The following is a 21,636-nucleotide window of genomic DNA, read 5'->3' as shown; positions in this document are numbered from 1 at the left end:
AACATACAAGGCTCAGGAAGGTCCTGAAACTAAGATTCATAAGGATCCTGGCCAAGCTTATAAAAACAGTAAACAGTTGCTGGAGGAGGAGACTCTTCTATGCTGAACTATCTGACAGTTGTGCAAGTAGTTTGTGGGATACAGATCCTGTGAGTCCTCATCCATTCTTTGTGGGCTTTTCAGTGATAAAGTTGATTTTGTCATCCATGTTCCTGTAAGAAACCTCTTATGCTACTGTAAGTACCTCCAGTAACATCACCAGTTCACTTAGCTACATTGGGGGTAATCATTTCTTTGGTCTGCTGTCTGTGCCATATCTAAGATGAATCTTAGAATCACACAACAGGGAATAATGATTACATAATGATCTCTTCATTCTTTTGCTTGCAAAGCAACAGACAAATTATTTCTTTAATGACAAAAAAGCTATAATCTTGGCCATGTCATTCTTTGGTGACTTTCTAATTTGAAATGAGTCATTGGTTCTGTAATTGCAAATATTCAGAGTCCCCTCCATTCATTTTTGTGTTGTAAGAACTTTTATTACACCATGTTCAGTATGTGACAAGAATGGACCTTTGTGTACACTGACATACGGAAGTTCCAGTGGCCACAAAGTAGGCGTAGATACTTCTTAGCTGTGAGCCTATGTTTAAGGTTAGAATTTCAAGTCACAATGGAATTTCAGACACAAGATTTTGTCCTTTCTGTTCTTTCTTCCTGATCATATCTAGATTTTAGATTGACAGCTAGATTATAACCAAATCAGATTTTTAATTCCTTGAAGAATACATAGAATACCAAATTTTACATTAAAAATCATAAAAGTACACGTCTTAAATTTTATAGAAGGTAAAGGGTTTGTTTGTTTTATTCCTCCTGCTGTTTCCTCCTCCAAAAGCAGAAGATTTAATGATACTGATTCTGGTTTAGTATGGATCAGCAGTTGGTTGGAGCCATATGGTAGCCATTCTTGTTTGGTGAGGTCCCGGCACTTTTGAAAGTCTTAACACCTGGCCTGTTTCACAGACATTTAAGAGTGGTTGTAGATTTTGAGCCTCAAATCAAATATTATGTAGGATACATATTTAATATTTTTATTAATCCCTTGATAATTTTATGTGATGTATTTTTATTATATTCACACCCCCACTTTTTCCATATCCACCCTCTCCACCTTTACCTTCCTAATCACCCAACTTCAAATTTTCTGCTTTTTAAAAAAAATCCATCTTTTTCCAGACCAAACCAAAATATTCCTTTTAGTATCTTTTGTAGAGTTCCTTCAGTTTTTTTGTTTGTTTTGTTTTGTTTTGTTTTTTAACCGTGGAAAGTGCTTCTCTGACCTTCAGATAACTGATAATTTTGTGGCTATAGTAGCTTGGACTGGCACCTGTGGTTTTTGAACTCATAGAACATCAGTGCAGGCCCTCTGGCTTTTAGCATTTCCTTTGAGAAATTAGCTGATTGTTTTGGTGGGCGTCCCTGTACATGTGACTTGGTCTTTCTGTCTTGCTGCTTTCAGTCTCCTTTCTTTGTTCTGGACATTTAGTGTACTGAATATTATGTGATGTGGGGTGTTTCTTTTTGTCCTGTCTATTTGGTGTTCTGTATGCCTCTTGGGCTTTAGTAGGCAGCCCTTTCCTTAGCTTTGGACAGTTTTCTTTACGATGTGGTTGAAAATATTTTCTGCACCTTTGACTTAATTTTTCTTTTTTCTTCTCTATGTATTATTCATAAGTGCAGTCTTTTTTAGTGTCCCAGATTGCTTTCGTGCCTTGTTCTTGGGATTTTTTAGATGTAATGTTTTCTTTGACTGAATGATCTATTTCCTCCACTTTATCCTGGAGACATGATATTCTGTTCTAGTTCATCCAGCCATGAGACTTCATTTTCATTTTGTTTTTCTTTTCCATGAGGTGGGTTTTTTTTTGTTTTTTTGGGGTTTTTTTTAATTTTTATTTTATTTTTTCTTCAGAGATTTCATTTCATTACTTAATTCCACTTTAATATCTTGAATTGTTTTCATTATTTTATTGAACTGTTTTTACTTTCACAGTCCTCATTCAGGGGTTTGTTCACATCCTCTTTAACTTCCTTGAACGTATCATAATTATATTTTAAAATCATTGCTCTTTGCAGTAGCTACGTTGCATTTTCAGGTAACAATACAATGGGGTGCTATTTTCTTGTGTGTGTGTGTGTGTGTGTGTGTGTGTGTGTGTGTGTGTGTGTGTGTTTTAATAGTATTTTTATTTTATAATTAACTGAATTTCACATATCAGCCACAGATTCCCCTGTACTCCCTCCTCCCACCCCCCAGCCTTCTCTCACAATTCACCCCCCACGCCCACCTCCTCCAAGGCAAGGTTTTCTATAGGAGATATATTGTCTTGGTTATTCATGTTGTTTGTAGTTTTGTGATGGGACATTGGTGTCTGGAGTTAGGTTGTTGATAGTAATTTTTGATTTGTTATCTGGTCTTGCCCTTTTGTAGTTACTTGGATCTTTATTTGCTGTTGTCCCAATGTGTCAGGTTGTAATGGTACTTTCAGTATTGACGCCACTCAGTGTTGGTATGAGAATGGACTGCCGGCAGTGGTCTCAGCTCTGGTGGGGATAGGTGCAACTTTTGAGCCTAAGAGTTAATCTGTTATAGGCTTAGAAGGTTCTATCTGCTGATCTTTAGAAGTTTGTAGAGGGTTTGCCTGGTTCTGCTGCTGGTCCTTGGATAGCAGGGCCTGGGTTCTAAGTCATGCTGCATATGGTGCTGGTGATGAAGTTCCAGTCAACTCCAGAGTGGACTGTTCCAGGTCAAAGTGTATGGTTCCTTTTTTGATAAGAAAGCAGCTCTAGGTTCTGGGTGGACTTTGTATGGTTCTGGTTCTGACTGGTGGATGAGATGACTGATAGACAGGGGAATGGACTAGAATACGTTTTAATTCTCATGTTCATTAAAAATACAGTTTGTGCCTGAATGAAGGAAGGAGACTAGATGCTGTGGGATGGTCTGTATGTCAAATCTGTTGCTCTCATTGGTCAATAAATAAAACACTGATTGGCCAGTGGCCAGGCAGGAAGTATAGGCAGGACTAACAGAGAGGAGAACTGAGAGATCAGGAAGGTGGGAGGAGTCACTGCCAGCCACCACCATGACAAGCAGCATGTGAAGATGCTGGTAAGCCATGAGCCACGTGGCAAGGTATAGATTTATGGAAATGGATTAATTTAAGCTATAAGAACAGTTAGCAAGAAGCCTGCCACGGCCATACAGTTTGTAAGCAATATAAGTCTCTGTGTTTACTTGGTTGGGTCTGAGCGGCTGTGGGACTGGTGGGTGACAAAGATTTGTCCTGACTGTGGGCCAGGCAGGAAAACTCTAGCCACAACTAGAAGGGGACGAAGGGGAGGAAACTGGAGTGGAGTGAGTACAGTCAAAGTGCACAGTGTATTTGAAAGAAGATATCTTTAAGAAACCAAACACTGTGTCCAATGAATACATACCATTGAAAAGAGACCTGTAAAAAGGAAGCAACTGAGAACATGAAGAATATGAGATGTTCTATCAATCATTGAATATTTGTTGTGCTTGTAGAGTCATCCTGTGGAGGTATCTGTGTCCTGAATATATGTAGCTGTGCATCCTGTAAAATTTTAGTGGGGCTGTAAGAAAACATAGTTTCTTTCTGTTTTAGAAATCTCAAGTAAGAGTGTTCATTCTGTTTAATTCTAGGGATTAAAATTCCTTTGTGATAGCTTAATACTCTTACATACCACTTGTAAGGCAATACTGTAAGTTGGTGTAGAGTGGACAATTTAGTATTAAATAATTGATACATTTGACCATGGTTGAGCTTGTCTCTCCACTTACATTCCTTTCGAATATTGCTGTCTGCAGTAAGTGGTAGGTACTGACAGTTTACTTTATGTTCTTGAGCTGGCATCGCTATGCTGGGTGTTTGGACTGTCCTGTCTGCTACAGTGTTGAATCACTGAAAGAAGTGTAATTTAGAATGAAAATTATAGTAACAATTTGTTGTTAGGAGATACTCAGAGAACCTCGAAACAGCTTTTACTTAACTTGAAAATAATATCACTAGAAAGTGCTATGTTAAATATGCCTTTTAAAAACATAGTAGTTCTCTGATTTCTTCCACCGACGGTTCTTTTGAATATTAAATTTGAACAGTTAAAACCTGGTCCAACAGCTTGATACCTCTGTCAGGTGATGCTATATAAGTTCCTAGACTTAACAACTCATATTTTATCTAAGGAAGCCATATTTGGGGGAAAATATCACTTGTAACATTTTCATCACCAAAGATGACAAAACTGCGGGGTTTTTCCTTAGATTCAGGGAGTTAATATAGACTATTGGGATTTATTTCAGTCATTAGCATTGACAGACTACAAGGAAGGAATCTTTGTTTGCTTTGAGATTTTTGCTAAGAACAGAGGAAAACAGAGCAGCAAGTTAGAAGGATTTTCCTGACATTTGCCATGTTCCCTTTTTCACAGTATCTGTTGGGATCCAGCTAAAGTCAGCTTTACCACACAGAAGACCATAACTGACATTTTCGATTTCACCTACTAGAAATGCTCAGGATATCAAGACATCCCCACAAAAGTTATTGAAAAAGGATACTTGGTTGCTGCCTTTACTATGGAAAAGATGAACCAGAGTCTCCCCCTTTATAAGCCCAAGAGGAACCTTCAATATCTATGCAAGGGTTGGGGTTAATTGTACCTTAATCTGTAGAGTGGGTACCTTAGTTAAGATTTCTGTTACTGTGAAGAGTCACAATGACCATTGCAAGTCTTTTAAGGAAAATAGTTAGTTGAGGTGGCAGCTTACAGTTCAGAGGTTCAGTTCATTATCATTATGGCTAGGAGCATGGTGCTGGCTATAACTTGATCTGAAGACAGCAGGAAGTGGACTGTCACTCTGGGGGTGGTATTTTAAACATATATGAGTCCTCAAAGCCCTCCTCCACAGTGATACATACTCCAATAAGACCACACCTACTTCAATAAGGCCACACCTCCTAATAGTGCTACTCCCTATGAGCTTATGGGGGCCAGTGCATTCAAACTACCACAGTGGGCTTTCCTTTTAACGCAGTACCTCCTGACCCCAGAGAAGATGTGTCTGAGATATCAAGTCCCTTACTATCAGCTGTAGAGTAGTGCAGCTCATATTTAGACCACAGACTCTGTACTCCATAGCTTACACTTTTAACCACTTAGTTATTGTCTTGACCAAAACACAAATTGGGGAGGAAAGGGTTTGTTCGGCTTACACTTCCACAGTACTGTTCATCATTGAAGGAAGTCAGGACAGGAACTCAAACAAGGTAGGATCCTGGATGCAGAGGACATGGAGGGGTGCTGCTTACTGGCTTGCTTCCCCTGGCTTGCTCAGCCTGCTTTCTTAAAGAACCCAGGATCACCAGTCCAGGGATGGCACCATTCACAATGGGATGTGCCCTACCTTATAAATCACTAAATAAGAAAATACCTTACAGCCAGATCTTATGGAGGTGTTTTCTCAATTGAGGTTCCCTCCTTTCAGATAACTCTAGTTTGTGTGTCAAATTGACATAAGACTAGCCAGTACCACTGACCTCAAGTCTACTTGACACACAAACACATCAATTAAGCTACACCTTTCCTTTCTTATTCATTCCCAAGATGTCACATTAAAAGCATAAATAACTTTAAAAGTTCCACAGTCTTTACAAATTCAAACACATTAAAATTTCAGTCTCTTTAAAATATTCAATCTCTCTAAAAATCCAAAATCTCTTGTAAAAGTTCAAAGTATTTCATCTGTGAACTCCTGTAAAAATCAAAATTAAATACCTTCTTCTAGAGGGAGGAACCAGGGCACAGCCACAATCTGAACCAAACAAAACCAAACAGTATACTCTTTAACAGTATAAATAACTCAATGTCTAGTTCTCTGGGAATCACTCACAATCTTCTGGACTCCTCCAAAGGGCTTGGGTTACGTCTCTGGCTCCATCCTCAGCAGCACACACAGCTTGTCTTCTAGGCTCTGCTCTCTTCCTACTCCACTGCTGCTGCTGTTCTTGGTGGTCATCCCATGATACTGGTATCTCCAAAATGCTGTGGTCTTCTGCTGCAATTGGGCTGAACTTTTATCCTGAACTTTTTATTCTTTTTAGCCTTTCATAGGTTCTCTTCATGGTGCCAACTCTCCACTTCTTTACATGACTTCAGCTGCCCCTGAGGGTGCTTCTTCATGAGTGGCCTCTCCCGGCCTCCCACAGTGCCAAGCCTCAGCTGCTCTCTATGACCTTTTCATGCCTTCAAAAACCAATACCACCTGGGTGACTCTTACTCTACCAAGTTTGGTTGCCAGCACAAGATACAACCTTGGCTTCTTCTGTAATACAGCTTCTGTGTTCTGCCCCCAAGGAAACACTCCCCAGAAGACTTCACTTCAATTCTGGTCTCTTCTCAATCACTGCTAATTTCTTAGCTCCAGCTAACCAGCACCAATTTTCTAAGTAACGTACAGATTTCACTTCAGTGTTGCTTGTCTCTTGTTAATTATGGCTGACTCTTTAGCACCAGCTGACCAGAATGACAGAATCTTAATTCAAAATAGCAAATGACCCTGATAGAGTCTTTAAACTTCCCTCTGAAACTTCCATCCTCTCCACTGCTCTCAACATTCTTATCTTCCAAGACCCCACATCACATCCCACTGAGCTCTCAGCACTCAATGACTTTTCTTGCCCAAAGTTCTAAAGTCCTTCCACAATCCTCTCCCAAATATTGGTGGGTCTGTCACAGAAATACCCCAATATGCTGGTGCCAACTTGTCTTAGTTAGGATTTCTGTTACTGGAACAAAACACCATGACCAAAAAAGCAAGTCGGGGAGGAAAGTGTTTATTCAGCTTATACTTCCACAGCACTGTTCATCATTGAAGGAATAAGAATAGGGAGGTGGTTTGAAAGAAAACGCCCCCCAAAAGGGAATAGTGCTATTAGGAGGTGTGACCTTGTTAAGTAGGTGTGGCCTTGTTAAGTAGGTGTGGCCTTGTTGGAGGAAGTACGTCACTGTGGGGTGGGCTTTGGTTTTGTTTTGTTCAAGCTTCCCTCAGTGTGACAAGGAGACTACTCCCTGTTGCCTACATGTCAAGATGTAGGAGACTTGGCTACTTCTCCAACACCATGTCTGTCTGCACATCACCATGTCACACTATGATGATAATGGACTAAACTTCTGAAAATGTTTTTCCTTTATAAGGTCATGATGTCTCTTCACAGCAATAGAAACTCTAAGACAGACAGGAATCAAACAAGGTAGGATCCTGGAGGCAGGAGATGATACAAAGACATGGAGGGGTACTGCTTACTGGCTTGCACCCTTGGCTTGCTCAGCCTGCTTTCTTATAGAACCCAGGACCACCAGCCCAGGGATGGCACCACCCATAATGGTCTGATCCCTCCCCCATCAATCATTAATTAAGAAAAGGCCTCACAGCTGGGGACATTTTTCTCAATTGAAGTTCCCTCCTTTCAAATAACTCCAGTTTGTCTGTCAAGTTGAAATAAAACTACCCAGCACAGTTACTATTGGTGTGTGTTTGTGAATTTCAGCTTTAAAATGCTGTAGAACAAAAACTGGATAAGAGCACCAAGAAAATGAATACAAACAGAAAGGAAGAGACCTTGATTGAGTCCTGGACCTTTCACATTTGTATATTGGGGAATGAAGAAGAGCTAGCAAAGGACTCTGAGATATGGCCAGTACCAGAAAACAGAAGAAAGCTAGGTTCAGAGAGAAGAGAATACAATTCTGCTCAGTACTGTGGGAGATATTTCAGTTTCAATTCACACGCATCTAGGGGAAGAGTAAGGACATAGTCACATCCTCAGATGAATGATATACACTTAGCTAGTTAATTATTATTTTTATTGCTATGTTCAACATTAAATGACCCTGCTACAGAATTAAGAAAACAACAAGAAGAGGGTGTCCAGTCCTGATCCTGAGTGAGTCCTGCAATTTCAGAGAGCTGTTCTGCTACTCCACATTCAGTATTCTTTTTTTTTTTTTTTTGGTTTTTCAAGACAGGGTTTCTCTGTGTAGCTTTGCGCCTTTCCTGGAACTCACTTGGTAGTCCAGGCTGGCCTCGAACTCACAGAGATCCGCCTGCCTCTGCCTCCCAAGTGCTGGGATTAAAGGCGTGTGCCACCACCGCCCGGCCACATTCAGTATTCTTAACACTGAACTGTGATTTTTTTCTGCCTAGTTGTGATTGTGTAGAATATATGGAATATATACTGATTTTTAAAATTTAATATTTCACTTAAAATTTGTTCCTCTTGAAATATTTAGAAAAAAGAGTATTTTAAAAATCAGAACAAAGGGCCAGTGAGATGGCTTAGCACTTGCCACAAAGCTTTATAACCCGAGTTTGATTGCCAAGACCCACACGGTGATAAAGAGAACCAGCTCATGCAGGTTGTCCTCTGACCTACGCCTTCACGTTACAGCATGTGTTTACATTTGCATGAGCACTCATACACATGGGTGCACACAGAGAGACACACACTAAGTTAAAACAAATATGAATCAAAATAAAGACTATAATAGGTCTCAAGATCTCAGGACTTACCATTAATGTGACAGCACATGTGCATCTCCACATAGCCTGTATAATAGACCCACTGACGGTCTCCTGTCTGCCGTGCCTGAGGTAGGGACAAGTTTGCTCCTCTGTGCCAGTATAAGACCACATCCCAGGGTAGACTAAAAAGCTGTCTCCTGCATCAGACACTGGTGCTTCGGATATTGATAGGTCTTGAGATTATTCTCAGAGCATTACTTCCAAAGCTGAAGCTTTGCCCAAGGAGAAGGGGAAACAAATTTCTAGAACTGATTGTGATTTTAATTGGTTCTTAGCAGGGCTGATAAAAAAAACAAACAAACCTATAACGTGGATTCAAAGAGATTTCATTGATGCAAAACATGTAGATTTAGATATATGGGGTTTTAAAATTATTTTAAATTACATTTACAAGAACATCTTAATGCATGTCAGAATCAGAATTAACTCAATATTGTTGAGGCAGTTTAAAAACAATTTCTTTAACCTATAAAAATGTTGAATCCCAGTGACTAGAGATTATCCAACCTGTCAGCAGTACTCATAACTCATTCTCTGAGTCACAGAATCATTCTAAACAGTTAAAATTTGTGGCAGTAGCTTTTCTAAGAAAGCCATATTCACTTTGAAAAACATTTGGGCATATGCCACTGCAGTAAAGGTGTGTCTCCAACAAGTTAGATTTAGAACCCTTTGGGCTAGGGCACTGTGGTAGTACAAAGTCCTAAATTTGGAGTCCAGACACATTCATTCATGATTCAGTTTTTCCACTTCCTCTCTGACCATAAGCAAACCACAGTACCATTCTATCCTGCTCATTTCTCTCTCTTTTTTTTTTCTTGAAAAAAAAAATAGGTGTAGCATACGTCTGTCTACCAGTAGTGGTATTTTGAGATTTCATTGATTCAGAAGCAGCATGGACTCTGCAGCATTATATAATTATAGGGATCTCTAATTTTTGGAAAGATTTCACAAGGGAATGATTTCTACATCCTATAAAGATAAATTGCCCTAGAGCAAGGCCCATGTATGCTTTATTCCGCTGTCCCCTGTTAAGAGTACAGAATAAATGTTTGCTCAATGGCCGGGAGCTTTTTATCACCGTTAACAAAGGAAACATTCAGGATAAATCTCCATATGAGTGGCAGGGTAATAGCTTACTATAGCATTTGCCACATTCTGTGGGCTGCCTCAAAGGGCTTTCAAGTGAAAACTGGGAGGGAATTCTCATGTGATGTTGCCTCTAATCGAAGTGTGGTGTCAGCAGGCATGGTAGGAGAAGAAACCAGAACAGCTCTGGGGCTGGGACATGCTGTTCTCATCAAGCAGCATTTTCATCTTATTTTAAGATTCTGTGGACATGATTTTATATGTGAGAACAATGGAATGTGTTACCCTTTCTGTAGCCTTGTTTCAGTGCTAACAATGAAATTACCATAATATTGCCTTTGTGTTTCATCCACATTTACCAGTGCATCTTTTATGTCATGGATATTTTGCATATGGAAAATGAGGTAGGGAGGACATACAGCAAAATAAATAACATATGGAGTTAATTCCTCATTTTGTTGGTATTTCTGATTTATTAGGTTGATTATAGGAATAATGTCTTCAGATTGCTCTGGCCTGTTTTTTACTTTTAGTTTAAGACAGTGGTGGGTTGTTTTTTTTTTTTTTAATTCTTTAACAGGATAAATAAAAGCTAGATGAACTTAGCATCTTAGGGTGTTAAAACCCTGGGTGCTGCGGCTAGAGAGCTGGCACAGTGATTAAGAACACTGGTTGTTCTTCTGGAGGACCCAGGTTCAATTCTGAGCACTCACAAGTTTAGCTCACAACCATCTAAAACACCAGTGCTAGGGGATCCAATGTCCTCTTCTGGCTCCCATGGGTACCAGGCACGCACGTGGTATATAGACATACATGCAGGCAAAGTGAAATTTAAAATATAAAAATAAAAACTTAAGTGCTGTAGAGTTCATTGCTTAGTCTTCATTTTACATTGCTTAGTATCTACCACACAGAGTCAAGTGAATGCCTTTGTCTTTCAGCCTACTGGTAGATAATGAGTTCTGATTCTACAAGATAGACACCCCATTTTAGACTGTGTTAAGAACATTCATGTGCAGTTGTCAGTGGAGTACATCTGCTTTCATGATGAGGTCTGAAGTCCAAACTATTTTTAGTGAACTACATTCTGAGGTTTAATGCCACACACAAAGAATGCTCAGAATACACTTATTCACAAGTCATGTCTCCTTGAAAGACATGGACAGGAACTTCTGGGAAACCAATGGGGTGGTAGTGTCTCTTGAATCAAGTCATTAAGAGACAGAGGGGAAAAAAGAAAGCCCATAATAGAAGCATGCTAACAAAGCTAACCAGACACAACTTCTCTCTGCAGTTGCTTTTTAAATGTCTATCATATTTATTCCAGCAAAAGAATCCTGAGAGTGACTGTTACTGGTCAAGTATGAATTGACTCTTTTGGGCCTGGAGACAGGTGCAACAGGTGAAGGCACTTGTCACACAAGACTGGCAAGCTGAGTTCAGTCCTCAGATCTCATGTGAAGGTGGAAAGAGGATGAGCACAGAAGTTGCCCTCTGACCTGTGCATGTGTGCTGTGGCTCGCGCCCCCCCCCCCCCATGGTACTTTTTTTTTCCAGCTTACCTATGTTAAGGATGGAACGTGTGTTCAGCCCATAGTACAGTCTCATTGAACCAAATTCATGTTGCCCAAGTAGCAGAATGGAAAATGCAGAAGTTTAACTTGTATTTAAATGAGTTGTTACTCTATAAACGTGCATGTTATTCCAGGTTATATTTTAAAATTTCATGTGGCACTGTCATTATATGAAAAAAAATAGAAGCCCTAGGACTCCACAATTTAAAAATACAGCAGATTTAACAGGGTGTGATAAAATGGTAGAGGAAGGGAGTTATCTTTCTCTGCAGAAGGATATGGTAATGAAAGAGTGAGCTTGTTAAGGACCCACATCTTATCTGGCCAGAATCCTGCTTTCCAGAAGGAAAACACACTCAGAAACAAGTTTGTCCTAGAGTTTTCCAAATTCTCCTGCTGTTGAATTCATCAAAATTTCACAAAAGTAAGAACCCAACAGATATACAGGGCATACAGCCTCCACTTGACCATGATTTTGGTTGCTGATGTCTCTAGTGCTCTCTGGAACAACTGTACAGCAAATGAATGGGTGAAGTCATATGATACCATTTCTATATTTTATATCAATATTGGGAAATATATAGACTTTCATTTTTATTGAGGGACTACTACAATGTCATGATTATTTCATTTATATAAACATCCTCAAAATAAAGCACTTTTATTACTCTAATCAAAACCACTAAAATATGAAAATTACTAAGTTTTAAATCTCAAATTTGCAATATCATTCAGCCAGGGTTGCCCATCATGCCTTTCCCCCACCCCGACCCCTCCACTTTTTAAAAGAATTCATCATTCACTTACATCTATACTGAGCTCCTATCATGTGCAGGCTATCCTTTAGGTGACAATGAGAAAACAGTGTACGGGTGGACAGTTCCCTGTCCTCATGGAACTTCTATTCCAGGAGACACAGATGACAAAAGAGTACGCAATTACAGGTAGGTTAGACAATGGTAATGCTGTATGAACTACTGAAGCAGAAAGGCTGGTAGTAGTAAAACTCAGATGGTTGGCCTGAGGGGACTTCTTAGAGAAGGTAGCTTTTGAGGAAATACCTGACAGAAAGAGCAAGAGATGTACACCAATGCTAGAAGGAAAAACTTAGCAGTGAGAATAACACATGGTCCTGATGCAGGTGTGTGCTGTGTGGTTGCGGACCAGCAAGAAGGCAGGTGGATGGCTAGAGGAATGAGTAGAGGAGAGGGCAGGAGACATTTGAGCTTAGAGATAGTGGAGAATGAAGCCTGTGGAACATTGATGGCTTTAACCTTGTCATTTTGAAGTCTCTATTATGGTCTGAAAAATTCTCACTTCTGTTGATGTAGTGTTGTATTCTGTCTTCCCAACAATGTTTTATGTGTGAGAAGGTGATTTGTCAGCATTCTCCCACTTTTTCTCTGTGGCACCTAGGTCTGATGAGTTGATTGCTTATCATACTTTTCAAATACGATTTCCCAACTACAGGTTAGCTGATAGTCTTTAAATTGTGCTGCATATTTTGTGCTAGGCTGCATGTTTGTTTGAATAGTAATATTTAACATTTATTGACACATACTTTCTTTATATTCACTATCTCATATAGTCCTTGACAGCTTTATGATGAATGTTACGCTCATATTCATTGGTGTGGAGGACCAAGAAGTTAAGTAACCAACAGAGTTCACATAGTAAGTGTAAAACCTGGTTTGTGTTAGTTAAGATAACAGAAGCTACTATAATAAGCAAACCTCCTAATGCATAATTACTTAAACATAATGGAAGTGCTTTCTTATTTATATAAGATGAAAAATTGAGGTTTCTGATTGGCAAAGGCTCCTCTCCTAATGGTGATGTGAAGTCCCAGCCTCCTGTACCAATAGACATCAAGATCATCCAAAGCTGATAGAGCTGGGGCACACGAAGATCTTTGTTAGCCTTGTGATGATGCATTTCACTTCAGTCCACTGACCTTTCTGTCATATAACCATACTAACTGCAAAAGAGGCTATTTTACCCAGAAGAAAAAAAGATCCATCCAGGAAGCCAAGGCATTGTGAATCTGTACGTAGCCATTATGATACCTGTGTAGATTTTTGTGAAATTCATGTACTTGTTAGTGAGTGATGAGTACATCTACATCGTGTTTTGAAATGCTTAGTTTCTCCACTGCCAAGTGTGTTTCACTGTCCTTTTTTCTGTTTGTAAATGCCTGCCTGACTTAACTGTAGTGTCTTAACTTACATTTTCTATATTAAAAAGGAAGACCAAGCCTCAGAATTGCAAAACCAGTGAACAAAATATTTCTGAGAGATCATTTTTTATTGTGTCTGCCTAGATATTTTTTCCTAACTCCACCAAAGTAGGGTAATGACTTAATGGTCATCCTTTGACTATTATGGAAGACCTACAAGTCTAAAAGTGGAAACATAGTTGTGTGTGGAGAAGCAGAAGATCAAAATATAGTGACTAAATAAAGGCTTTGTAACTTTTAAAATTAAACTATGTGTTTAAAATTAAATCATGTGCTTGTAGCTTTCCTAGAAACTACAGTAGAGCAGGCACTGAGGTATTCTTAAAAGATTTTAAAATGCATGAGTAATAGGAAGTAATTAGGTTCTCTTTAGATTCAATATCAAGTAATTAAATTTTTTTCTTTAAATATCACTTTAGAATTCTGATGCTGAATGTATTTGGATGTTTAAGGAGCTACAACCCTGAGGAGTCAGTCAGTTTATCTGCAAGTTGTAGTTCTTCAGGCTCCTTAACAGCAAAACTTTGTCTGCTGCTCAAGGCACTGGCAAAAAACCACTACAGCCATATAGTCACTGGATTCCACTGCTCAGGAGCTGTTTGCCTCTGAGAAATCTCAAGTTCCAGCTTGAGACAGCTTCCAACAATTTTCTCTGTCTCCCCAATTGGAAAAAATTTAGTCCATACCTTTTAAAGATAAAAATCTAAAAAGAATTGTTACTGTGGGGAAGTAGCTTGATTGACTTCTTAACTAACCTGGTGAGTCACACTAGTTCACACTCGGGATCCTCCGTGTACATTAACAGCCCTGGAAGGTATATTCCAGTCACCTACCCAGAGAGTGTTCGGAGTATGTTTCTTGGTCAGGCTTTAGAACAGGTGTAGAGAATGCTGAGGTAGCAACTGACTTTCAGTTAGCCAGCTGTAAAAATGAAAAACAAGTCAGAGTCAAGAGTCACTGGATGAGAAATGCTCAGATGGCTGTTACAGAAGTGGGGAAGCTGCTTGGTTGAGTTGGTGACTAGAAGTTTTTCCTTGACAGAGTTAGGATATACTAGAGAGCAGTTGCTATATGGTGAGAGACAACACCAATGAATGCGCCCGCTGCATTCTCATTGGTTCTAAATTACAGTAAAAATGCATTATTTAAATAGCTGAAATTTACCTTGTGAAATTCCCTTTGCTTGTGAAAATACACAAGTTTGCATAGTCCCTGAAGATACTCAATTGAAATTTTTCTGTTGGGGGCTGGGAAATGGTTTATTGTCATCTGGGTGTGACAGCTTATCCCAGCTCTGGGGAGGTGGAGAAAAGAAGATTCTTGGGGCTGTTGGCCAGGTAGTCTGCCCAGTCTGTTAGTTCCAGGTACAGTGAAAGTCCCTGCCTCAATACATAAGATGCTTGAGAGCTGGAGGAAGACACTTGGCACCATGCTCTGGCCTCCACACGTGCACACACAGATCCTACTGATTTTCAGTTAATCTTTATAATTTTAGCTGCTTAGACTGAACCTAGAGTTTTACACATATGTAAGCTTGTTTGTTTTGTAGCCCAGGCTGGCATTTAACATGTGCTTTTCTTGCCTCAAGCTCCCAAATCCTAGGATTACAGTTATGTACCACCACAATGGGGGTGGGAGGGTGCTGTGGGATGGTCTGTATGTCAAATGTGTTGCTGATTGGTCAATAAATAAATCACTGATTGGTCAGTGGCCAGGCAGGAAGTATAGGCGGGACAAGGAGGAGAAAAAACTGGGAAGTGGAAGGCTGAGTCGGAGAGACACTGCCAGCCGCCATGATGACAAGCCGCATGTGAAGATGCCGGTAAGCCATGAGCCATGTGGCAAGGTATAGATTAATGGAAATGGATTAATTTAAGCTGTAAGAACAGTTAGCAAGAAGCCTGCCACGGCCATACAGTTTGTAAGCAATATAAGTCTCTGTGTTTACTTGGTTGGGTCTGACGGCTGTGGGACTGGCAGGTGAGAGTGATTTGTACTGACTGTGGGCCAGGCAGGAAAACTTTAGCTACAGGAGGGAGCATTTTCATTGTAGAAAATGGACTGTTCGGAGCCTCCAGAAGTTCAGACACACTGTTCTAAAAGAAACTTGGAAATAAGCTCTCATATAATAACTGATAGGACATGTAACAGCTCCTACTGTTTCTAGGATTTGATATCTATTGAAACATGCACAGAAAGCTTTGAGTGTATGTATACAAACTTTCAGAATAAACTCACTTATTATCTGAGAAGATCATACTGATGGGTGAAATTGGTAAAGTATTGGTATTAGTACAGTTAGCCATTTTACTACCCATAATATCAATATCATTCAAATATATATATATTTTTTGAAACAGGGTCTCTCTGTGTAACAGCCCTGGCTGTCCTGGAACTCACAGAGATTGCCTGCCTCTGCCTCCTGAGTACTGGGATTAAATGTGTACACCACCACTACCTGACTGAAAATAATTCTTATAATTGCAAATCCCCCTGGGATTTAGGAAGTGAGGATTGTGAAAAGTTAACAATTTTTAAATCAAGTTTATCTAGTTGAACTACTTTATCTAGTTGAGTATTTCTATTGTGTATAAGTAGCTCAATTTATAGAAATCTAGTTGTGTATTTGTAGCATTTTGCTCATGTACTATTACTGAACATCTCTAAGCTATTCCTACCCCTCTTTTTAACCTTCCTAACTTTCCTTGAAACTTTGTGGCTTAACTGCTTTTTTATGTATTCTGCTGTCATAAACTTTATGTTGGAGTGGTAGTGTTAGCAGGGCTCTAGACTGGCCATGTATGCTTTTTGAAACACATCAAGTCCCATAGTTCTTACAATAAAGGATTTTGCTGCTTCCAGTTCAGGATCTTTATCTTGGTCAACAGGAAATCTGTTCCTTTAAGACTTAACATCCCCAATTCAATATGTAGGCCGTTTGGTATATTGTCTTTCTTTAAAGATGTCAGTCAATTTATTCTCTTTAGTCTCTGAAGCCTGATGTCTCAGTGGATTTTTTATGATTCTCTAGGAAGTCTGAGGATAGACTTTCCTATAATCCTCTCTCTTTTCAAACTAACCTGTTCAAAACATTCCAATCTGTTTGTGAGTAGACATAGTGAAGGTATATCTCTGTTACAGAGATCTGCATCATAGGTTAATTCCTTGTTAGTCCCTGTTTTAGTTGGGGTTACTGTTGCTCTGATGAAACACCATGGCCCCCCCAAAAAAGCATGTTTCAGGGGGAAAGGGTTTATCTGTCTTACACTTCCACCTCACAGTTCATCATCAAAGGAATTTAGGGCAGGAACCTGTAAGCAGGAACTGATGGGGAGGCAGGGAGAAGTTCTCCTTACTGGCTTGCTCATCATGACTTGCTCACCCTGCTTTCTTATAGAACCCAAGACCACCAGCCCAGGGATGGCACCACCCACAATGGTCTGGGTCCTGCCAATCACTAGTTAAGAAAATGCCTTACAGCTGGATCTTATGGAGGCATTTTCTCAATTGAGATTCCTCCTTTCAGATGAATCTAGCCTGTGTTAGATTGACATAAAACTAGTCAGCACAGTCCCTTATGGACAGCTGCTCTGGCCAAGTAACCTCTCTCTCTCTCTCTCTCTCTCTCTCTCTCTCTCTGTCTGCCTGTCTGTCTCTGTCTGTCTGTCTCTGTGTTTCTGTGTCTGTCTCTGTCTGTCTCTGTCTCTGTCTGTCTCTGTCTCTGTCTCTCTCTGTCTCTCTCTCTCTCTCTCTCTCTCTCTCTCTCTCTCTCTCTCTCTCTCTCTCCCTCTCTCTGTGTGTGTGTGAGAGAGAGATTATTGTGACCTATACATAACATAGAATTTATCATTTAAATCAGTTTTATTAAGCACTAAACAATTCACATTGTTGGAAACTGTCACCATATCCATCTCCAGAACTTTTTGATCTTCCCAAACGGGAAATCTGTACCCATTACACATCACCCTTCCCCACCCCACTCCCTTCTCTTCTCTCAGCCTCTGGCAGCTGCTCTTCTAACTTTTAATATTTATGAATTTAATTATTAGGTGTCACATATTAGTAGAACCTACTATCTTAGTTCTTTGATATCTGCTATCTGGCCTATTTTACTTAAGATAATGTCTTCAAGGTTCATTCCTTTTCCTCATGTCCCTGCCTTTTTAAGAATAAGTAATATTCTTCATGTGCACATTGCACACTCTGTTCGTCCAGTGACAGCCGTTGGACTTGCTTCCACCTTGTGGCTGTTGTGGACAATGCTGCTGTGAAAATTGCACATTAATTTGTACACATTGTTGTACAGATATCTGAGTTACCACCTTCACTTCGTGATGGAGCTTAGATACCCAGCAGTGAGCTGTTAGATCATTCTGTCTCTATGGGTTTAGAAGCCTTCCACACTGTCTCCCATACTGCTTCTGCTTTGTGCCTGTGTTGGTGACAGGAAGATGGTAGTAGGAAGGAAATTCATTGGACTTTTACTGTCTTGGGATCCTTTTTGTTTAAGAAGACCTTAAAAGGTTGATGGGGGACATCCATGGGAAACATTTCACCTCCTGATGATGAATATTCTTATCAATTTGAAATGTTGGCAATTGTGAGAGTTAAGCTTTTTGTGCTTAGTGTGACATAGGTCACTGAGGAGCAAGGACAAACTCTCCCTCTCCTAGTAGCTACTCTTTAGAGACTGAAGACGCTTCATAAAAAGATTATCTCAGGAATGATATATCCATGTGATAAGACACTTGGCTTCCAGGTATAATAATAAGGCTAGATTCTTCAACATGGCTCCCAGGGACCTAAGTCTGAAAAGTAGCATCAGGGATTACTGCATCTGAGAGACCTACCTTAGCCAGTGTCACACTCCAGAGTCAACTTGCCTCACCCCTGGACAGGGCAGGTTGCCTCCCAACTCGCACACATGAAAGCTAAGTACTCAAAGAGCATTTCCTATTCTCCAGACCTGCCCAGGCCGTTTTATGTCAGCACTTCTTATTGGACGTAGTCAAAGTAGTATGTCCACCCTCACACCTTGAACCAGCAAGCTCACTATTCATTCTAAAACACATGATTACTTCATTTTTGTTTCATGAAAGCATGCCAGCCCTGCCCTTGGCCAACTCTCCAGCTTCAGCTAACAATCTTATCCTATGGCCTTAAACTCACTTTGGTTCAGTCTTTAGGCAAAGTTTATTTAGAGAAAGAATTAGAGAGTAGTAGCTGAAGATGACGCACTCCTCTCCCACTCTAGGTTGAAAATCCTGACATTCATTTGTCGCCTTGATTCAGCCAGATTACGTACAAGAGGGAAAAGAGAGGAATAGTTTTCCTGACCCCTCTGGATCAGCATTTACTGGGTTTCTTGGATCCCAGCTTCCTTCAAGTGGTGTTGCAGTGCTCAGCCCATACAAATCCCTACTGTATAGTACACAGATGTCTTCTCTTAGCCTCTGGAGTCAGTGACCTATTTGTGATAGGCCCCAGGAGAAATGCCACCTAGCTTCAGTGCCAAGAATAGATGTTCTCACCTGAGCAATTGACAGGCTGTGATCCAGTACCCACACCGCAGGAAGCCATGTAGCACAGCCACAGTCAGGCTCCAGGACAGACCTCTTTAGCCTCAATTTTGTGTTGTCAGTAATCCTGTTTTTCCCTCACTAAATTTTCACTGTTTTTTTTTGTGTTATTTCCTTTAGATTATCTAAGTTTTTATAAGCTACTTTAGTCATTGACAGAATAAATGACACCTGAAAATCATTGTGCTCATTTTTTTTCTTTTTTGAGAATTTAGAGGACAAAATGTATACCGTTGACCTGTTTTTAGGCAGCTGTAATGTGCTCCTTGTAGTTGTATCAGAACCGCTCTTCAGAAATCCAGACTGTCCTGTGCTGTTGAGATATTAGTGTCTCCATCATCTCTGCATCCCTATGAACTGGTGCTGTGCTTGCCTGTAGCAGATGCCCAGTGAACATCCCTGAGCAATTTAAAGAAACAGGGCCTGCCACTCCTAAATGTTCCTACCATCACATCCAGTGGACACTGAGAAGCAAAGTGAAGACACGATGTTCCTGAGTTGGCCTCCGCTTGCACCTCTGATGCTCTCTTTCTCTTTCTTTGCAGACTCACATTTCAAGACTCCCTCCTGGTGCTGTGGCAGGACAGTCAGTTGCAATCGAAGGCGGGGTGTGCCGCCTGGAGAGCCCAGTGAACTGACTCTGGGCTGAATACGAAGTGTCTGAGAGGCATTTCAGAACCTGAGCTTTGGGCTATTTAATTGAAGTTGGGTGTTTTATCTTGCTTGTTTTGTAAATCCTATTGCAACCTCGGGCACTGCTTGGGACACAAGTGCTGCTATACTTAGTGCTGGTTGACACTCGAGTCTTTGATGGGTGAGCGGGAGCATGTGTGGGTGTATATCTGTGTGCAGTTTGTGTGCTTGCTTCTCCCTGATGGGGTAGGATCTCCTCAAGTGTAACCTATGACTGAGAATGATCAAATCCTTACAAAATGTGTGCTTTAACTGTTTACAAGTAAAACCTAAAATTGTAGAAAACTTTAATTTCATAAAAAGGTACCACTATGGTTGATACAATGTGTCTGAACTGAAGAGTGAATCTGCTTGTTTAATGACTTGACCTTCATTGTGGTCCTTTTAATAACAGTAATAACAGTAATCAGTAATATGGTGTCAGTTTAAGTGGATGGTGTGGTAACTTAAACTGTTGTTCTCATCCCTCATACAGGGCATTTTTCCTTGAACAAAGAATGGTTTCAGTGAAACAGTCTAGTGGAGAATTAAGGTCAGAACCTTTTAAAGTAATAGTCTTATTGATAAAGTTTGTACTTCTCTCCTGAGCTATTTGAAGCTTAAGTATTGCATAGCTTTGCGCCGTGTGTACTATATTATGAAAGAATATGTAAAGAGAGTGTTCAGTAATGCACAGTCTTAATTTGTGTATAATGGAATGTTATTTACAATGTAACACTGTAAATAAGAAAGCAAAGTTTATGGGAAAATTCAATATTATCTTTGTTTCTCGTTTAAATATATTTTTAAGATAAAGGTACAAGAATAAAAAGCATATTACTGGGTATAATGTGTGACTGCTTGTCGCAGACTGATCTTTTGAATCCTAGACTGGTGACTTGTGTTTTCTTTTCTTTGCAAAAAAAAAAAAAAAAAAAACTTCTTCCAGAATTACATTATTGCCCATCTTGCTAGCCTGGCTCCATGATGCTGCAGTCAACACTAGTAAGAAGGAAGTCAAACGTAAGGTAATTCAAGTCTCTGTCTAGAAACACTTACAATTTCCATTGCAACTTGATGAAAATAACAAAGCAAATGAGCAGAAACACTTCACTTTGAACAGTTGGAGTGGCAGCTGAAAGCGCAATCGTGGTGGTTGATAAATTGCTCCTGAATGTTATATTTAGAGACTCTGGAGCCACAAAAGAAAACCCAGACTTTCTTTTTCTTTCTTTCTTTCTTTTTTTTTTTTTTTTTTAAATGTAAGAAGTGGTTATCAAGAAGATACTAAAGATAGACTTGCTCAGGGGGAGGAAGTTTCCCTGTAACATATAATCAGGGCTCTGGGCGGTAACTGATAAAGCCTCAGATGAAATTATATACTTGACATGGATGTATGGCCAAATTATAAAGGAAAGACAACCAAAATGAAGAGGATGTAAATATGAATGATTTGAGAGTTGCTGATTTATATTCCTTGTACGGGCAATTACATTTGTCTCGCTATGTTCTTGTAGACAGGTTGGTGCCATAGTATCTGTTTCTCATTCTTAATGAGTCCGAGAACTTAGTAAGAGATGGACTGGCTGGTGGGGAGCCTTTGGTTTCAAATACTTTCAAAGACCTGTTACCTGTTGGCAGAATTTTTTTTAGGAGCCTGACTGGATCACATAAAACTATGAGGACATATGGAGTCTGAGAATCCTCTGACCGATTTCACCAGGAATGCCAGTTCTTTCATCTCCTGACTCACTCTATTCATTCTTAAGAGTCTGACTTTGTTTAAGATCCCTTTCATGAACAGTTTCAAAACTGGTC

General features: G+C 39.9%; 1 protein-coding gene across 9 annotated transcripts in view; it reads left to right on the top strand.

Annotated features, from left to right (window-relative positions):
- The window catches only part of Tasp1 (taspase 1), a 257,060-nt gene extending 236,385 nt beyond the window's left edge, over positions 1–20,675 (top strand). For all 9 annotated transcript variants that reach the window (XM_052723400.1, XM_052723398.1, XM_052723396.1 and 6 more), the window contains one exon: positions 19,692–20,675. In XM_052723400.1, coding sequence (XP_052579360.1) covers positions 19,692–19,784 — 93 coding nt within the window. In that variant the 3' untranslated portion in view covers positions 19,785–20,675. The remainder of the gene's footprint in view (positions 1–19,691) is intronic.
- The last annotated feature ends 961 nt before the right edge of the window (positions 20,676–21,636 follow it).

The sequence above is a fragment of the Peromyscus californicus genome, unplaced genomic scaffold (assembly GCF_007827085.1).
Source record: "Peromyscus californicus insignis strain IS unplaced genomic scaffold, ASM782708v3 Scaffold_7__1_contigs__length_154581171, whole genome shotgun sequence".
Classification (NCBI taxonomy): domain Eukaryota; kingdom Metazoa; phylum Chordata; class Mammalia; order Rodentia; family Cricetidae; genus Peromyscus; species Peromyscus californicus.
The sequence above is the reverse complement of the archived record's forward strand: the minus strand, read 5'-3'. Positions and strand labels throughout refer to the sequence as shown.